This window comes from Populus alba, chromosome 10 (assembly GCF_005239225.2).
Source record: "Populus alba chromosome 10, ASM523922v2, whole genome shotgun sequence".
In the NCBI taxonomy this organism is placed as follows: Eukaryota; Viridiplantae; Streptophyta; class Magnoliopsida; order Malpighiales; family Salicaceae; genus Populus; species Populus alba.
The window spans coordinates 15,364,816-15,379,247 of record NC_133293.1 but is presented as its reverse complement, the minus strand read 5'-3'; the positions used below and the strand labels follow the sequence as shown (position 1 = coordinate 15,379,247).

General features: G+C 37.5%; 1 protein-coding gene across 1 annotated transcript; it reads left to right on the top strand.

Annotated features, from left to right (window-relative positions):
- Positions 1 to 1,187: 1,187 nt before the first annotated feature.
- LOC118043226 (transcription factor MYB108) lies at positions 1,188 to 3,302 on the top strand. Its single transcript, XM_035051116.2, has 3 exons — positions 1,188 to 1,565; positions 2,049 to 2,178; positions 2,330 to 3,302. Exons 1-3 carry the CDS (start codon positions 1,388 to 1,390, stop codon positions 2,973 to 2,975), a joined length of 954 nt encoding a protein of 317 aa, XP_034907007.1. The 5' UTR covers positions 1,188 to 1,387; the 3' UTR covers positions 2,976 to 3,302.
- Positions 3,303 to 14,432: the final 11,130 nt, after the last annotated feature.

The window sequence follows — 14,432 nt, the reverse complement described above, 5'->3', positions numbered from 1 at the left end:
TAATTTTATATATATGTGATGATTTTTATTGTCACTTAATTTAAAAAATATATATATTTTTAACAAACAAATTCATTAAAAGAAACTGGTTAAATGATCTTTATTGCAAAGATTAAATATCTTGATCTATATATGTCTCATAATATTTTCAGCTTTATTTTTATTTGTCCTTAATAATTTTTTATTTATATAAATAATTCTTGATTTATTTAATTAGATGCATGTATAATTTTTTTTTAAATTATTAGAAAATATTTTAATGAAAAAAAAACATTAAAAAATCTACATATTTAAATTTTTTTATTAATAAAAAAATCCAAGCCGTGAAAAGGTACACGGCAAATGGCTAGCCATATGCTAAATTAACAGTGACATAATAAAATTATAAATTATATGTATTCTGGAAGTGATTCTCAAAAGTCTACCATCACCTGTATATTCACTTTGAAAACCGAGTGAGATTTTAACTGCAAGAGAGCACCTACCCTCTTGTTTGTCGAGAAGATAAAAATAGTCAACTTTGTGAAATAGATGAACAAGCCAGTTTTGATACTTTCCATTGACGAGCCTGATAGCATTTTTGTAAAGTTTATACGAAGGTAGTAAAATGTGGATCTTGTAGCCAATTACAACAACCGGCCAATTGGGTCACATCCACGTATAGAGGGTATGGTATTGCTGAAAAACAGCTCCCTTATTTTTTAACCAGCAAAAAAAAGAAGAGTAAAAAGAAAATACAAAGTGTGAAAAAAGAAGAAAAAAAGGACAAGTTGATTTTTGCTTTAGGAGGAAACGGCGTTTCCAGAAAGAAGAACAGTACCGTAGATCGTATATATTTTTTATTCAACAGTAAAAATATCTTTAAATTAATTTGTAAATTAACTAAAATTATTGATATTTTTATTTCGGCATATCCAATATTTTGAAAAGATTCTCTACACAATATCAGCCATTGAATGACCGTAGATTTCACAAGACACCAGCCATCTAGTGATGTATTATTTAAACAATTCATTGAAAATGAAGAGAGTACTCGGAAAAATAAAATTCAGGCGCACAAACAAAAGAGGGCAAGAAAGTCAAAGGGTCAAACTTCACAGCCTCTTGGGCACTTACTGCCACAATTAAACTAGCAAGCTCAAGTGTCAATTAAATATATCATTAGTTAATTAAAAACCTCCTAACCCAAAAGCTCCTATAGCGGCTTGCTCTCTTCTCTCTCACACACGCTAACTTTTTCTCTAACTTCAAACCTGTCTACGCATCTATAAAACCCCCCACCTTCTCCATCTTCCTGATCAATCCAACTCTTTCTCTCTCTCTCTCTCTCTAAAAACCCTCTTTTCTTCCAATCAAGTGGTTCTCCGATCAAGGGAAATACATATTGATGATGGATGTTGAAGGCAACAGCAACAGCAACAGCTCCTCCTCCACCACACAAAGTGATGAAGAGATGATGGTTGACTTAAGAAGAGGTCCATGGACTGTTGAAGAAGACTTCAAGCTTATCGATTACATTGCTACTCATGGCGAGGGACGCTGGAATTCTCTGGCTCGCTGTGCAGGTAAACTATAGTTTCTCTCTGTCTCGAACTCTCTTTCCAATCAAAATATCTATAAACCCAATACATGGCAAAGAGCCAAAGAACAACTTGGCCAGCATGTCTTAATTTGTTTTTGTCATGTTTCTATCTTCATGATCTTCAATGGTCCTTCCGTGTACATATTCTTTTTAAAAAGACGTGCAAAGTCTTAAACTTTCCTTTCAGATTATACTTGTTGTTGATCATGAGAACTTTGCAAGTTCTTATGTGGGATTTTGATGATGTGAATTATTTTTACAAGAATGAGATAATAATATTGCCATAGATGATTTTTCTTTAGCCGTACAGCTTTATATTTATCAAAACAACTCAATAAAAAAGTTTGAGAAAAAGCACATCAACTATAAAAAGTAGCAGTAGTAGTATAGAGCGGAAATTCTCCCTTTTCTCTTGCAATTATCTGTTCTCTTATTAACTTTACCAAAACTCAATTCAATGAAACAGGCCTCAAACGAACTGGAAAGAGTTGCAGATTAAGATGGCTCAACTATCTGAGGCCTGATGTTCGACGTGGAAACATTACTCTCGAAGAACAACTCATGATCCTTGAACTTCATTCTCGATGGGGCAATCGGTATGTATTACTTTATTAATCACACTAGCTCTAATATTAGGTATTAATTAGCAAATGAGATTACGAAAATATTTCTGTTTTTATTGACGAGTTTTAATTTTTAGCGCTAACAAGCACGAATAACATGCTATTTAATTTTGAACAATTTCAGATGGTCTAAAATTGCACAACACTTGCCAGGGAGAACCGACAATGAAATCAAGAATTATTGGAGAACCCGAGTACAAAAGCACGCAAAACAACTTAAATGTGACGTGAATAGCAAGCAATTCAAGGACACCATGAGATACCTATGGATGCCTAGGTTAATTGAAAGAATTCAAGCTGCGGCAGCTGCCACCAGCAGCAGCACTGCCACATCTGCTTCCCCGGCTGCTTCCACTAATCACCACTTGATCAATAATAATGAAGTTGGCACTGGTAACTTGGTCATGCCACATGGAGTCATCGGCAATGACTTTGGTGTCTCACATGTTACACCAAGTTACACCCCGGAGAATTCCAGCACTGCTGCCTCGTCGGACTCGTTTGCTACTCAAGTTTCGCCTGTTTCGGACTTGACTACTGATTATTACCATATCCCGGTTAATCATAACCCTAATCCGGATTATTTATTCCAAGCTGGCCAAGGTGGCTACTCAGAGTCCATGATCAGTCCTGCTGGTTATTTTAACCAAGGATTAGATTTCCAAGCTATGGAGCACAACAGCAATCAATGGCTAATGGAAAGTGGGGACACATCGGACAACTTGTGGAGTCCTGAGGATATTTGGTTCTTACAGCAGCAGATGATGTGAAAAGGGATGTAAGATGGGTGAGAGTGAAGGTTAAAATGTAGAGAAAATACAATATCATGGGGGCTATTATGGCTAGCTATAGAATAATCAAGGATTCTTGTAGAATTTGTGATAGAAAGAGGGTATGATTGTGGATTATTTCGCTTTGTATTTCTTTGTTTTTTTTTTTTTTTTTTGGTGCATGGAGAATTTGTAATTTGAGGTTTTCTTAATCTCATTCTTTAACATTAACTTAATTCTCTCTTTTTTCACCATTCTGGGTTCTTAAGATGGTCAGAAAAAAGAGTTCATAATCGAGATCTGCTACTTCACTGTTAATTCTCTAAACAGCCATTACAAACGCCATTGATTGCTTACAGAAGCATGTTTTTAGACAATTGTATAATATAAAGAGGTGCATAGTTGGTTCCACCATCTTTCCTTAGATTTCATTATTTTAACAGTTATCGAATATATTATTGGATTAGTGATGCAACTTTTGAAACCTTGGCCATGGGGCCTGAACCGAGATTAAATTCCTAAGTTTCTAGATTACAAAAAGTGAAGCTGCAATAATTTTTTGAGACGTGGCGTTATTGGATTCATTTGCTTGTGGGTTAAATTAAGCTGGCCATTAGGACGTAGTACTTCCATAATTATTATTAATAAAATAAATAAAGAGACCTTGCATTCTTTAATGATCAGATGTAAATACAATTCCATAACCCCGTTTCTTGTTTGTTGTCATTGTGCGGACAAAGTACTTAGAAGCCATTTAACCGGACATAATCTAATGGTGATTTGATTCCATGTAGTAATCTATGTATATGAACCCACTCAGCGAACACGTGATTCCTTAATCCTGTTCCGTTTTCCTTTCTTTTGGTAGGTGGGAAGAGCAGAATCAGCTACAACTCTAGATATATACTAATTTTTTTTTTTTTTTTTTTTTTTGCTCTTGCCTTCACAGCAAGAATATGGGATTCTCATGTGATTTTTCATGCTAGAGAGCAGTTCTATCTTCTATGTAGTTAAGATAAGTTATTCATATTAAAGTAAGAATTTTAAAAATCTTACTTTTTAGCACTATGAAATAAATAAATAAAAACCCTATTTACTAGATTAATACTGTTAGAAAATATCCGAACACTTGGGCATTATTAATATTTCTTGCCAATATCACCATCAAGATTAATTTATGAAAAAATATCAACCATCAAATTAAATTAGTAAGCTTCGGAGAGATTCTTTAATAGGAACCACTGATCCAGTGGCATTGATTGTTCATTGTATATTGAAGCCAGAAGTCTATTTTATTTTGAATTGAAAGGGGCAAAATGGCAAAGATGATGGTTTCTTGACGTGACAAATTTACCCCCAGAACAGCAATTCAAGTTTGTGATAAATAAGGAGGAGAGTTGGCACGTGCAAGAGGAATAAAAGGGAGGCCTGTAAACGTGATAAAAAATAGTGTAGAGAGAGAGGTATGGCGGCAGGGAGTTTTGGTGGGCGCGTGCCTCTGTGAGAAGCCATCGAGAATGGTCCCAGGTTACAGGGGCGTTATTGTTCTGCCACGTGTTTATGTTTAAATACTTGGGCCGAAGGTTAAGCTTCCTGGACTGAAGCACTGAGTGCCACATCTGTTGAAAACAGCCCTTAATTTTTCTTCCTTGAAGAATACTTTCTACATTATAGTATACATTAGTTAGATGGTTTTGAATTTTCCCAGACACGTGTATCTTTCTAAGTGAATTTTTCTTCACGTTATTAAATCTAAATAATTAAATATTTTTTCTAAAGAATGTGTTGGTTTGAGTATAAAATATTTTCCTAATATAATATTCAGACAGGAAGAGACAAAAAAAAAACACAATAATCATTTATAAATAAATAAATGCATGTTTTACTTAGTTATCAATGAATATCAACTCTTTTTTTCCTCACGATAATTGATAATTGAGCTTACTCTAGAATGAGATTTATTGGCTTTTTCTTTCATGTGATTTTTAAATATATTTTTAATTTATAAAATTTTAAATTGATATTTTTTTTAGTATTTTTTCAATGGTTTTTATGTGTTTTAAAATTAAAAAATATATTTTTTTAAAAAAATACACTGCAATGCAATCTTAAACACCCCTTCAATGTAAAAAACTCGTGTTTAAACTAACAATCTCAATCCAAATTTAACCATTAAATACAGATGATCTGATGTATTTTAAGTTGTTGGTCCTCAGCCTCGATAATTTCCAGTAATAAAAAAATAAACAAGAAACAATAGAATATAATATAATAATACTCCGCCACATGTTTATACACATGTTATACGATCACATTGTGTTTGTTGGTTGACTGTACACGTATAGGAGAATGGACTCTGGAGCGGGGAGAGACGAAGAATGTACAACTGGACTCCACCAATAGACAATAGAAATAGGAAAGACTTATCTTCCCGCCACGTTGATCTTCATATCTTTTCGTTCAAAAGCTCAAAGTATAATCTTGTGCTGGGGCCCTCTTAAGTACAAAGACTTCTCAGTCAAGATGTGGGGCCTTGAGTTGCCCCACGTGGGCATCTGATGCTATGCTATCTTGGTCATGGATGATGGAATGGATCCCCAAGTTCTGACTTCAGTACTTCCCTTTGGGCGTTCACGCCGGGTTAGGTTTTCACTTAAGACTCTCGTTGGATAGCTTTCTCTTTCTTTTCATTCGTTGAATATTGTCACCACTGTTGATGATGATGCTTGGAGATGCTCTTTTAAATTATGTAATGGCTTAAAGTAATTTTTTTATTTAAAAATATATTAAAATAATATTTTTATTTTTAAAAAATTATTTTAATATTAAGATATTTAAAAATTTGATGTGCCGGGTGTCTTGGTCGTGGGGTCTTTGCTCTTTCTACACGCATGGGCTTTCATTTTTTTCAAGATTTCTAATTTGCCAAATGGCATTTTTAGAGCAACCTGTCATATCTATAGTGTCATTTGAAAGCTTTCGTTTCCATTTCCTTGGCTAAATGCTGTCATCACTGTTGACGATTCTACGACCTGAAGGTGCTCTCTATCATTGCTTCTTTAATAATGAATCACGGGACCTTGGCGGCCAGGTTTCCCTGAAAAATCACCGCCGATCGAAAGCAAATATAATGGATGAACCCACATGGGTTCTCACAAGATTGCAAGACCATGCATCAAATCCTAGCCATGGCTATATAAAATCAATATGCGTTCCCGAATGGACCACGCTACATATGTTAACAGGATATATCTTGTGCACTTCAACTTTTCTCATCACTGCCATTTTAAGTAAAACTGTCGCCTCCAAACGCCACTTCCTTTTCATGGTCCTTCAGCACTTCCGTGAAGGCTTTTGTATGAAAGCTAAGTCACAATATATATGGTTCAGCTCATTTAGGGGCGTCAAATTAATTAGACCTAGATAGCCCCACAAACACAGCTATTGGTTATCTCTTTCAATCTCAAGATCATGATGAACAGAAATGAACAGAAGAGCTTTCCAACCCGTAACAAATAAAGTAAATGTTCCTGTTGGCCTTCCACTATAAGTAAGAACCTATGTTGCTATTAATCGTGCTTATCCATCGGTGGAGAATTTTAATGAGAAATGTTGCTACCCAATTTTTGACCCATGTTTTTGATATATTTTCAAAAAATCCAAAAATAGAGAAAAACAATGAAAATCCAAAAAATATGTTTTTTTAATATATTTTTATCATTTTAGCATTTTCAACGTCGTCTAAAAAAAGAATTTAAATTGTTAAAAGATTTTCAAACGTGTTCGACTTTTCACGTGTCATTTTTAAAATCATTGATTTTCCGCATTTAAGTCGACGTTGATATTGCTCGTTTTCAAAAAATACAAAAAAATAAGAAAAATCAAAATTTACAAAAAAGAAGGAAGTTGAGGGACCAAGTTGAAAAACCTAGCAAAAGTTTTCCTATAAATATCATGCTAAACTGATTTTTAGGGGGGGGGTTAATTTTGGAAACACAAAAAAATATACAAAAAAACCTAAACCTAATCCCTTTTTTGAAGAGCAGCCGCCCCCCCCCCTCTGGTTTGAATTTTTTTTCCCAGCCGCCGGAGCCAATTCATTTTTTTCTCCCCCACACAGCCCCTCACCCGAATTGAATTTTTTTCTTTGGAAACCGACAGCAGCCCCCCACCCCTTGCTTTTTTTTTTTTCTCCTTCACCCGGAGCCAAGCAGCGGCGACCCCTCAGATCCAAAGGAAAAAACCAATACTCTCTCTTTGCCAAAGAACCGAACCCGCTCCCTTTCAAAACTGGCCGGCCCTTAAAAATCCACCGGAGCCTCATCTCCTTTTTTTTCTCCATGCCGCCGCTCACCATCCCCCCACTGTTTTTGAGTTTTTCTTCTTCCCCCTCAGCCGGTTGATTCATCTTCCCCACACAGCCCTCTCTATCTCTTTTCCTCTTCACTTTTCCAGTCCTCTCCACCGACATCACCACAGCTCCTTCTTCGTCTCAGTCCGGCCAAGACCCCCTCCTGGCCGACCCATCCCAGCAGCTGCTTCTCCCCGCAGACCCGCGATCACCAACGCTGCCACAGACCCGATCTCCTCAGCAGCAGCGCCGCCCACACTCCCTCGGCCGGCTACCAACAGCAACGGAGAAGCAGTTCCACAGAGCCGTCCCCCCTTGCATAGATCGGCCACCAGCAGCAGCACAGCCGCCGCCAGACCTATCCTCTTCACCCAACACAGCGGCGCCGACAGATCTCAATCCTGTCTGCCTCCGGCGACCAGCCACTTCCCCGACCTCTTCCTCTCCGCCGCCCGATCTGCCACCGGTTGAAGAAGGAACGAACAGACGCCATGAAGAAAGATGACAGAAAGTAGATCTAAAAAACGAAAAATCAGAATAGATCTAGACAAAAAATCAAACTAAAATCGACTGGTGTGCGTTTCTTTTCTTGTTCTGCAGGTCCCCGGCGGTTTAGGAAGACACCGGAGAAGAAGCCGCTCCAGGCGCCCCTGCTGTTTGAGGTTTTCCAGCGCCAGTGCGTGTACCCACGCGCCGCCAGTGGCGGTGGCGCGTGGGACCCACGTGCCGCCACTGTTCCTGCACACTTTTTGACTTGCAGAAGGGTTTCTTGTAATTTCATATTGTTTTGGGGCTATTATTGTAATTTTAATGTAATGTTTGTTTATTTATTTATTTTTTTTTTGAATTTTTGTATTTTGTAAATAGAGATGTAAAAGAAAAGAAAAAGAAAAGAAAAGAAAAGAAACAAAAATAGTGGAAGTGTATGTGTGTGTGTTTGTATTTTGTTTTATTTATTTGTATATATTTTTTAAGGATAAAATTGCAAATATATTAAAGAAGAATTTAATATTTTGATCGGATCACGGTTAAGAATTATTAACTTATACGTAAGTGATATTTCTAATTTTCCGATGAAAAGACAATTATTAAAACTTCTTTAACACATCAAACTTGCGAAGCAGCTTACCTCAGGTAGGGTGCGTTAGGGGTGCTAATACCTTCCCTAACCACAACCAGTCCCTTACCCGCGAATCTCTGACAAAACCAGTGCATCCGGTTTCCTAGTAGCCTTCAATAAATTACTAGGTGGCGACTCCAACGAACTAAATTCAAGCAAACAACAATGAGAGAAAAATCGCCAGTCGATGCCGCGCGCTGATTTTTTTTTGGGGTGCGACAGAATGGCGACTCCGCTGGGGACGGTATTTTTTCGAGTATTGGACTAAGCTTTGTATATTTGATGTGTTTAAGTTTTAGCATTTTTATCTTTTTTGTTAATATTTATTTCCATGCATTTTATAGAATTGTCTCATGCATCACCTATATTTATTTTTGAAAGCGCACACAAGCTTCTAAGTTAGGTGGGGAACTAGCGATCTGCCCTAAGACTATTGGTCAGGGTTCAGATGCGTGAAACACCCAATTCATATCTGAGTGCCTGCTTGGTAATGGTGGGTATACGTGCCTTAACCATTCTTTGCAACGCCCCCATACTGTCTTTACGAAGAACGTCACTGGGCAGATATGAGACCCTTTTGCGACCAGATAGAAAACCTACCCATGTTCACATAATGAATAGAACCTGTCCTTAGGTTGTATGTGCCATCGTTTTTTTGCATAAGGGCAAACCCTTCTTGAAGCATCTTGACCTCAAGACTTGTGGGTGACACATTGGCCGTTGCTCCGAAAATTTTCATTGTAGAGTTTGGGCAAAAATCACGATTCTTGTCCATCATACAAGAGTTACGACCATATTGTCACCTCTCGAAGGGTGCATTCATCATATAGATTACATGTTCATACATTTATCATGCATGAACCGGGTCGAAACGTAGGTCCCCTATACAAGCTGTGCTGCACGTGATTGGAGAAAAATGATGGAGGTGAAGAAAGATGTCAGATAGAGGCTCATTATCAGATTAAGGTTGAGAGCATTAAATGTGAAGTATCTAGACTCAGATCTGCTCGAACAAGTGTTGAGCATCAAATGGAAAGAGAATATCTGCACAGTCTTCTGTGGGAACACTGCTTGTTCATATCTAATTGAAGCTGTATCTCCCGTTTTTCGTCATGAACAAAAGCAACAACGCCTTCAGTCATCAACTAATGACAACTCTGGTTCTTATCCAGTTGCATTGTTAAATGTTCATCGCCTCCACATCATCTATGAAACCAAACAACTACTGGTCTCCTGTACATGGCGCATTAGTCTTCTTGGAAGCTGCCCTAATTATGAGCTCAATTCCATTTCAGCAGCAAGATGGTCTGAAAAAACAATGATTAAAGACTGAACTTCAATGTGGCAGAACTCTCTCTACAAAAATCAATTTATAGCTCTGCAAATTGGGAATGCAAGAGGGAATTTATAAGTTGCATATGCTACAAATATTTCTCTCATCAGTTTCAGCACGGAGACATCTTAGTACATTGAAGATCCACACCTGGTCTGAAAAATACGAGCAGATTTCAAACTTCAACGTAGCAGAGCTCTTTCGGCAGGAATTTGTTTGTAGATCCGCAAATGGGAAATCCAAGAAGGAATACAGTAGTTTCAGATCAGCTATGATTTTCCTCCAACAGTGTCAGTATTAAAATGCAAGAGTAGAGAGAAAGAGACATGCCTAGAATGAAAAAACATGAAGAAGACTGAAACTTCAACAGAGCAGGACTTCCTCTATAGGTGTTTGTTTGCTGCACTGTCAGTGAGAAATTGAAGAGGGGGACAAAGGAGTTTTAGATTCACCAGGTGCTCGTCCAATAGAGACAATGTGTGATTCCACACGTCGGTAGCGGCGATACTACGAGTTTTAGGCGCTGCCAAGATTACCAAGCTATTTGAAAGTTTTCTAACAATCCTCAACCAACCACAACAACATTGAAATGATGCTGTGAGGATTTGTCGAAGAATTGAACAAGCTATGAAGAGAGGAAAGATTGAAAGGATCTGCCATGGATTCCAGAACAATGATGAGAGGTGCATCAGAAAGATGACTCTCGATTGAGAAACCTCAGTTACTTTGCCTAGTCAAGTCTAGCTCAAGCATCAATTGCTCAAGTGTCTTTGCCAAGATTGACATTCCTCTGCCACTTATGTTTGTCGGCCACACCTGCCAGATTCTAGAATTTTTTGCTTGACTCCGACAAATCCCATGCAACCACAATTTCTAGGTGGTATAATCCAGATAAGAGATGTGATGTCATGGTGGGGTCCTCAACCATTTCAAGTGAACAGTTTCAAGAATTGCAAGAATGGAGTCTGAAAGTTGGTGAGCAAGAGACAGGTGGAGTCGTTGAAGAAGGGTGTCACTGTCTATATTGTTCCCCGAACAACTTCAGGATCACATGTGATCGAAAATGCTTTGCTAAACACAGATATTGCTTAGAAAAGCTGATTCGAGAATGGTGATGAACAATCAATCATATTGTTATGGAATTCTGCATTTTGTTTTGGGATCACATCTCATCCTTCAACGAAACATGCCTTGCTTTTGTCTCTTTGTTGTTTTGAAATCAACAGATGTTTAACATTTTATTCTGACAAAATATTTTGATCAAACTCCAACATGCAATAAAGGTTAATCAATCCGGAAGATTAAAAGTGTTTTGATTACAGAAATGACTCTAACTTGAAATGACATGAGGTGACTAAACAATTTTGAACTCATACCTCCTGAAATTGAACCAACATCATTTAGCTAAGTTCTTTTAGCAGTATGCATAATGACATGTAGTGGATTCGATAGTTATGGACTCGTGAATCATGACTCTTACAAGTCCAAATCATTCATTGGATGAGGTCAAAATTTATCAGTTTCTAACTGACCTTGCTTGAAATGAGAAAAGGCCATCTTTGATATCCCTTCACTTTCTAAAGGTTATATCCCTTGTAGTCCCATTTTGAGCTGAATAGAATATTCTTTTCATGAAAACCCTGACTAGGATCACACCCCATACTGGGGGCAGATGAGAGATATGTTGGAGACATTGATATAATTAATGGATAAAGAGGAAGGCTTTAGAACAAAAAGTCCAATGATTGAAAGAGAGCTAGAAGAAGACACATAGACTGGGGGCATATAAGAAAGTTTTGAGGAAGGCTATGATGAAAAAAAAAATAAAAAAAAAAGGAGAAGAAGTTGAAATTGCCTTCACTTAAAGACAAGTCAAAGATAAAGGAAAGAAAGCGCCTATCATGTCTATGAAAAGCAAAAGCAATTTCAATCAAGGACACAACAAAAGTCAATACCAGAAAAAAAGACTAAGCTATAAACGTGACTTTTTGGTGTCCATTATAAAGCCTCTGATGTTATCAGATGATTAAGGTTGGTTATTCATCAAGGAAATGTGGATTTGCATTATGACTTATGTTAAGAAAAGTCTAAACTTTGAGGTTAACAAGGTTATATGTCGTTTCCTCTACAAAGACAACAATAGAAAAGAGTTGATGAATAGTTGATGTTGATCCTAGGTCTTTGAAACCCTCAAACACCTTTTGAGCCTGTGAAATTCCTTTCTTTCATAGCCATGAACCATAGCCTGCATTACGTGCTTTTTAAAAGCCCTTTTTAATCAAGCAAGCAATCTGAACCAATAATGGCGATCTCAAAAACTTGAAGAGTTTTTTTCTATAAGAGTCGTGGCTTCATTGAATTAGGCTACTGGTTATTATGCATGCTGATAAAATAAATACTGAGAAAAGAAACAACCTTTCTTTATCAAACCTAAGCATCTAGTCATTTGAGATTCACAAAAATATCACCTCACCACAAACCATCAAAAGATATACCCAAAATCAGAGTTTAAAGTGGACGCAAAGAACCATGAAAAAGTCATTTTAAATCTTACAACGAGTCATTTTTGTTTTCAAAATACAAGACAATCAAAGGACTGCATTGAATAGTGTGTTGGTCTTTGACCAAAGGAGCTCGAATTTCAAAAATAACTTTTCAAAAAAAACTAATATCTCTCTGATTTCATTTCAACAATTATACTTGAATAGACATGATCGTTGAAATGTTGAGATTTGATTCCAGAACAAGAAAGATTTTCAAACAAGAACATCAATTGAGTTTGCAAAATTCTTGACAAAAATGACATCAACATTTCTCGACACTCCTTGAAACGTTGACCACCTGGGGGCAATACAGTGGACCCTAAGAAGGAAAACAGACAGTAGCCAGATCAGCTGGGGGCAAAGAAAGAATCAGATGATGAGTCGTCAAAGTTCATCAGAGTTATGTTAGCACCTGACAATGAACAAAAGAAAAAACCTTCTGAGTATAAACCGATGAACGAACTTTCAAGATCATATTGGGGCATGTTGTTCAAAGACAATCCATGACCTAGTGCACTTCAGCAACCATTGATGAGTAACACTGCACTAGAAGGATATTGTCATATCTTCATCTTGGTTTATCATCTTCAACATGGTTTATCATCTTCAACATGGTTATGACTTTTGATCGATGTTATCACATAGTTGCATGTGCATAAATGTTGGAAGGATGCGCCCCACCAAGATGACTGTAGGACCATTTGTTCTGAAGCTCAAGGGGCGCCACTTCACCGCATGAATATGGTTGGTGAACAATCATCTGATAATAGCGCAAATAAATCATTTCTTTGCATAATGCTGATTTTGGACCCAAGCTCAGAAGGAACTCAAAAATTGACAAGAGCATCGAGCCACTACAACTGGATGAGTCTTGCACTGCAAGCTATGAGATGCAGGTTCTGGAACGACCTGGAACGAGTTCCACGAAGGCTGAATCGATAGACATGTACTTGAAAGTCACTTGTTTCATACTAGAGGCAAGTTTTTCAATGACTTGATTAACAATCTTGATGGGTATATGACATGAGCACATATCAATCAATCAGAGGATAATTCTTTAGAAGAAAGCCAGAAGAGAAAACGTCTTCAATGATGTGGAAATCAAGCAGCTACCCACCAAACTTGGGGGACCAGGTGTCAAAGCTTGATGAACGAGTGCAAAGCAGTAAATGTCGAAGACAAAGCCCGGGATGCCGCATTGCATTTACAGCTGAGTGCCTATGGGCCAGCACTATGAATGACGCCAATGCATCGGTCACAATAAAGTCTAAGCAAAGAAAGCTTTGGAATGGCAAATACAAAGGGCACCCTACGACGACGGAGCATCAAGAGGGGGGACCTATTATTTCAAATCAGGTAAAGGAGGGCATGCATAATCATCTAACCTCAAAAAAAAAAAAAAAAAAACATTTGCACATTATTTTTTGAATTGTTTAAAGGAAATATCTATAATGAAGTCCAGCAAGATGGTGAAAGAGAAAGAAGCATTGTGGTGATGATAAATAAAGAAATCAGTTTTGATTCAATGTGAATAAAAGGACGATGGGATGAACCCTACCATTAGGAAAATCCCAAGAGAAATGAATAGCAATCATCCCTTGCCAACCGGGAAGGCCTCGAGTTTTCAGAACCCTTGCCAGTCAGGAAACACCGGAGTTTTCAAACCCCATGAATGGACGGGAATTATCGAGGAAGCACCAAGTTTTTCCAGGCCCTTTCTTCTGTCATCTCCTTCAGAACTTCACCAGGGTAAGTCCTATTTTTTCACACTTGTTTGTGATATCACATTTTTTTTCCCATCTGGTTGGCACCCATGACAATAGACCGTTTAGCGTTCTTCATTTATTTTTTCCAAATCTGGGTTTTGGTCCACCCATTAACAATGAGACCACATTTCATATTTTTTCCATTTTGGGGATAGGGTCACCCCATTACAATGAACCGACTTCATATTCTTTTCTATTTCGGTAGCGCCCATCACAACGACGACGTTCATGGCATATTTTTTTCATCTGGTTAGTCACCCACATTACAATGAGACCACACTTCATATTTTTTTCCATTTTTCGGGTAGGTCACCCACTGACAATGAGAACCTGCACCTTCATCA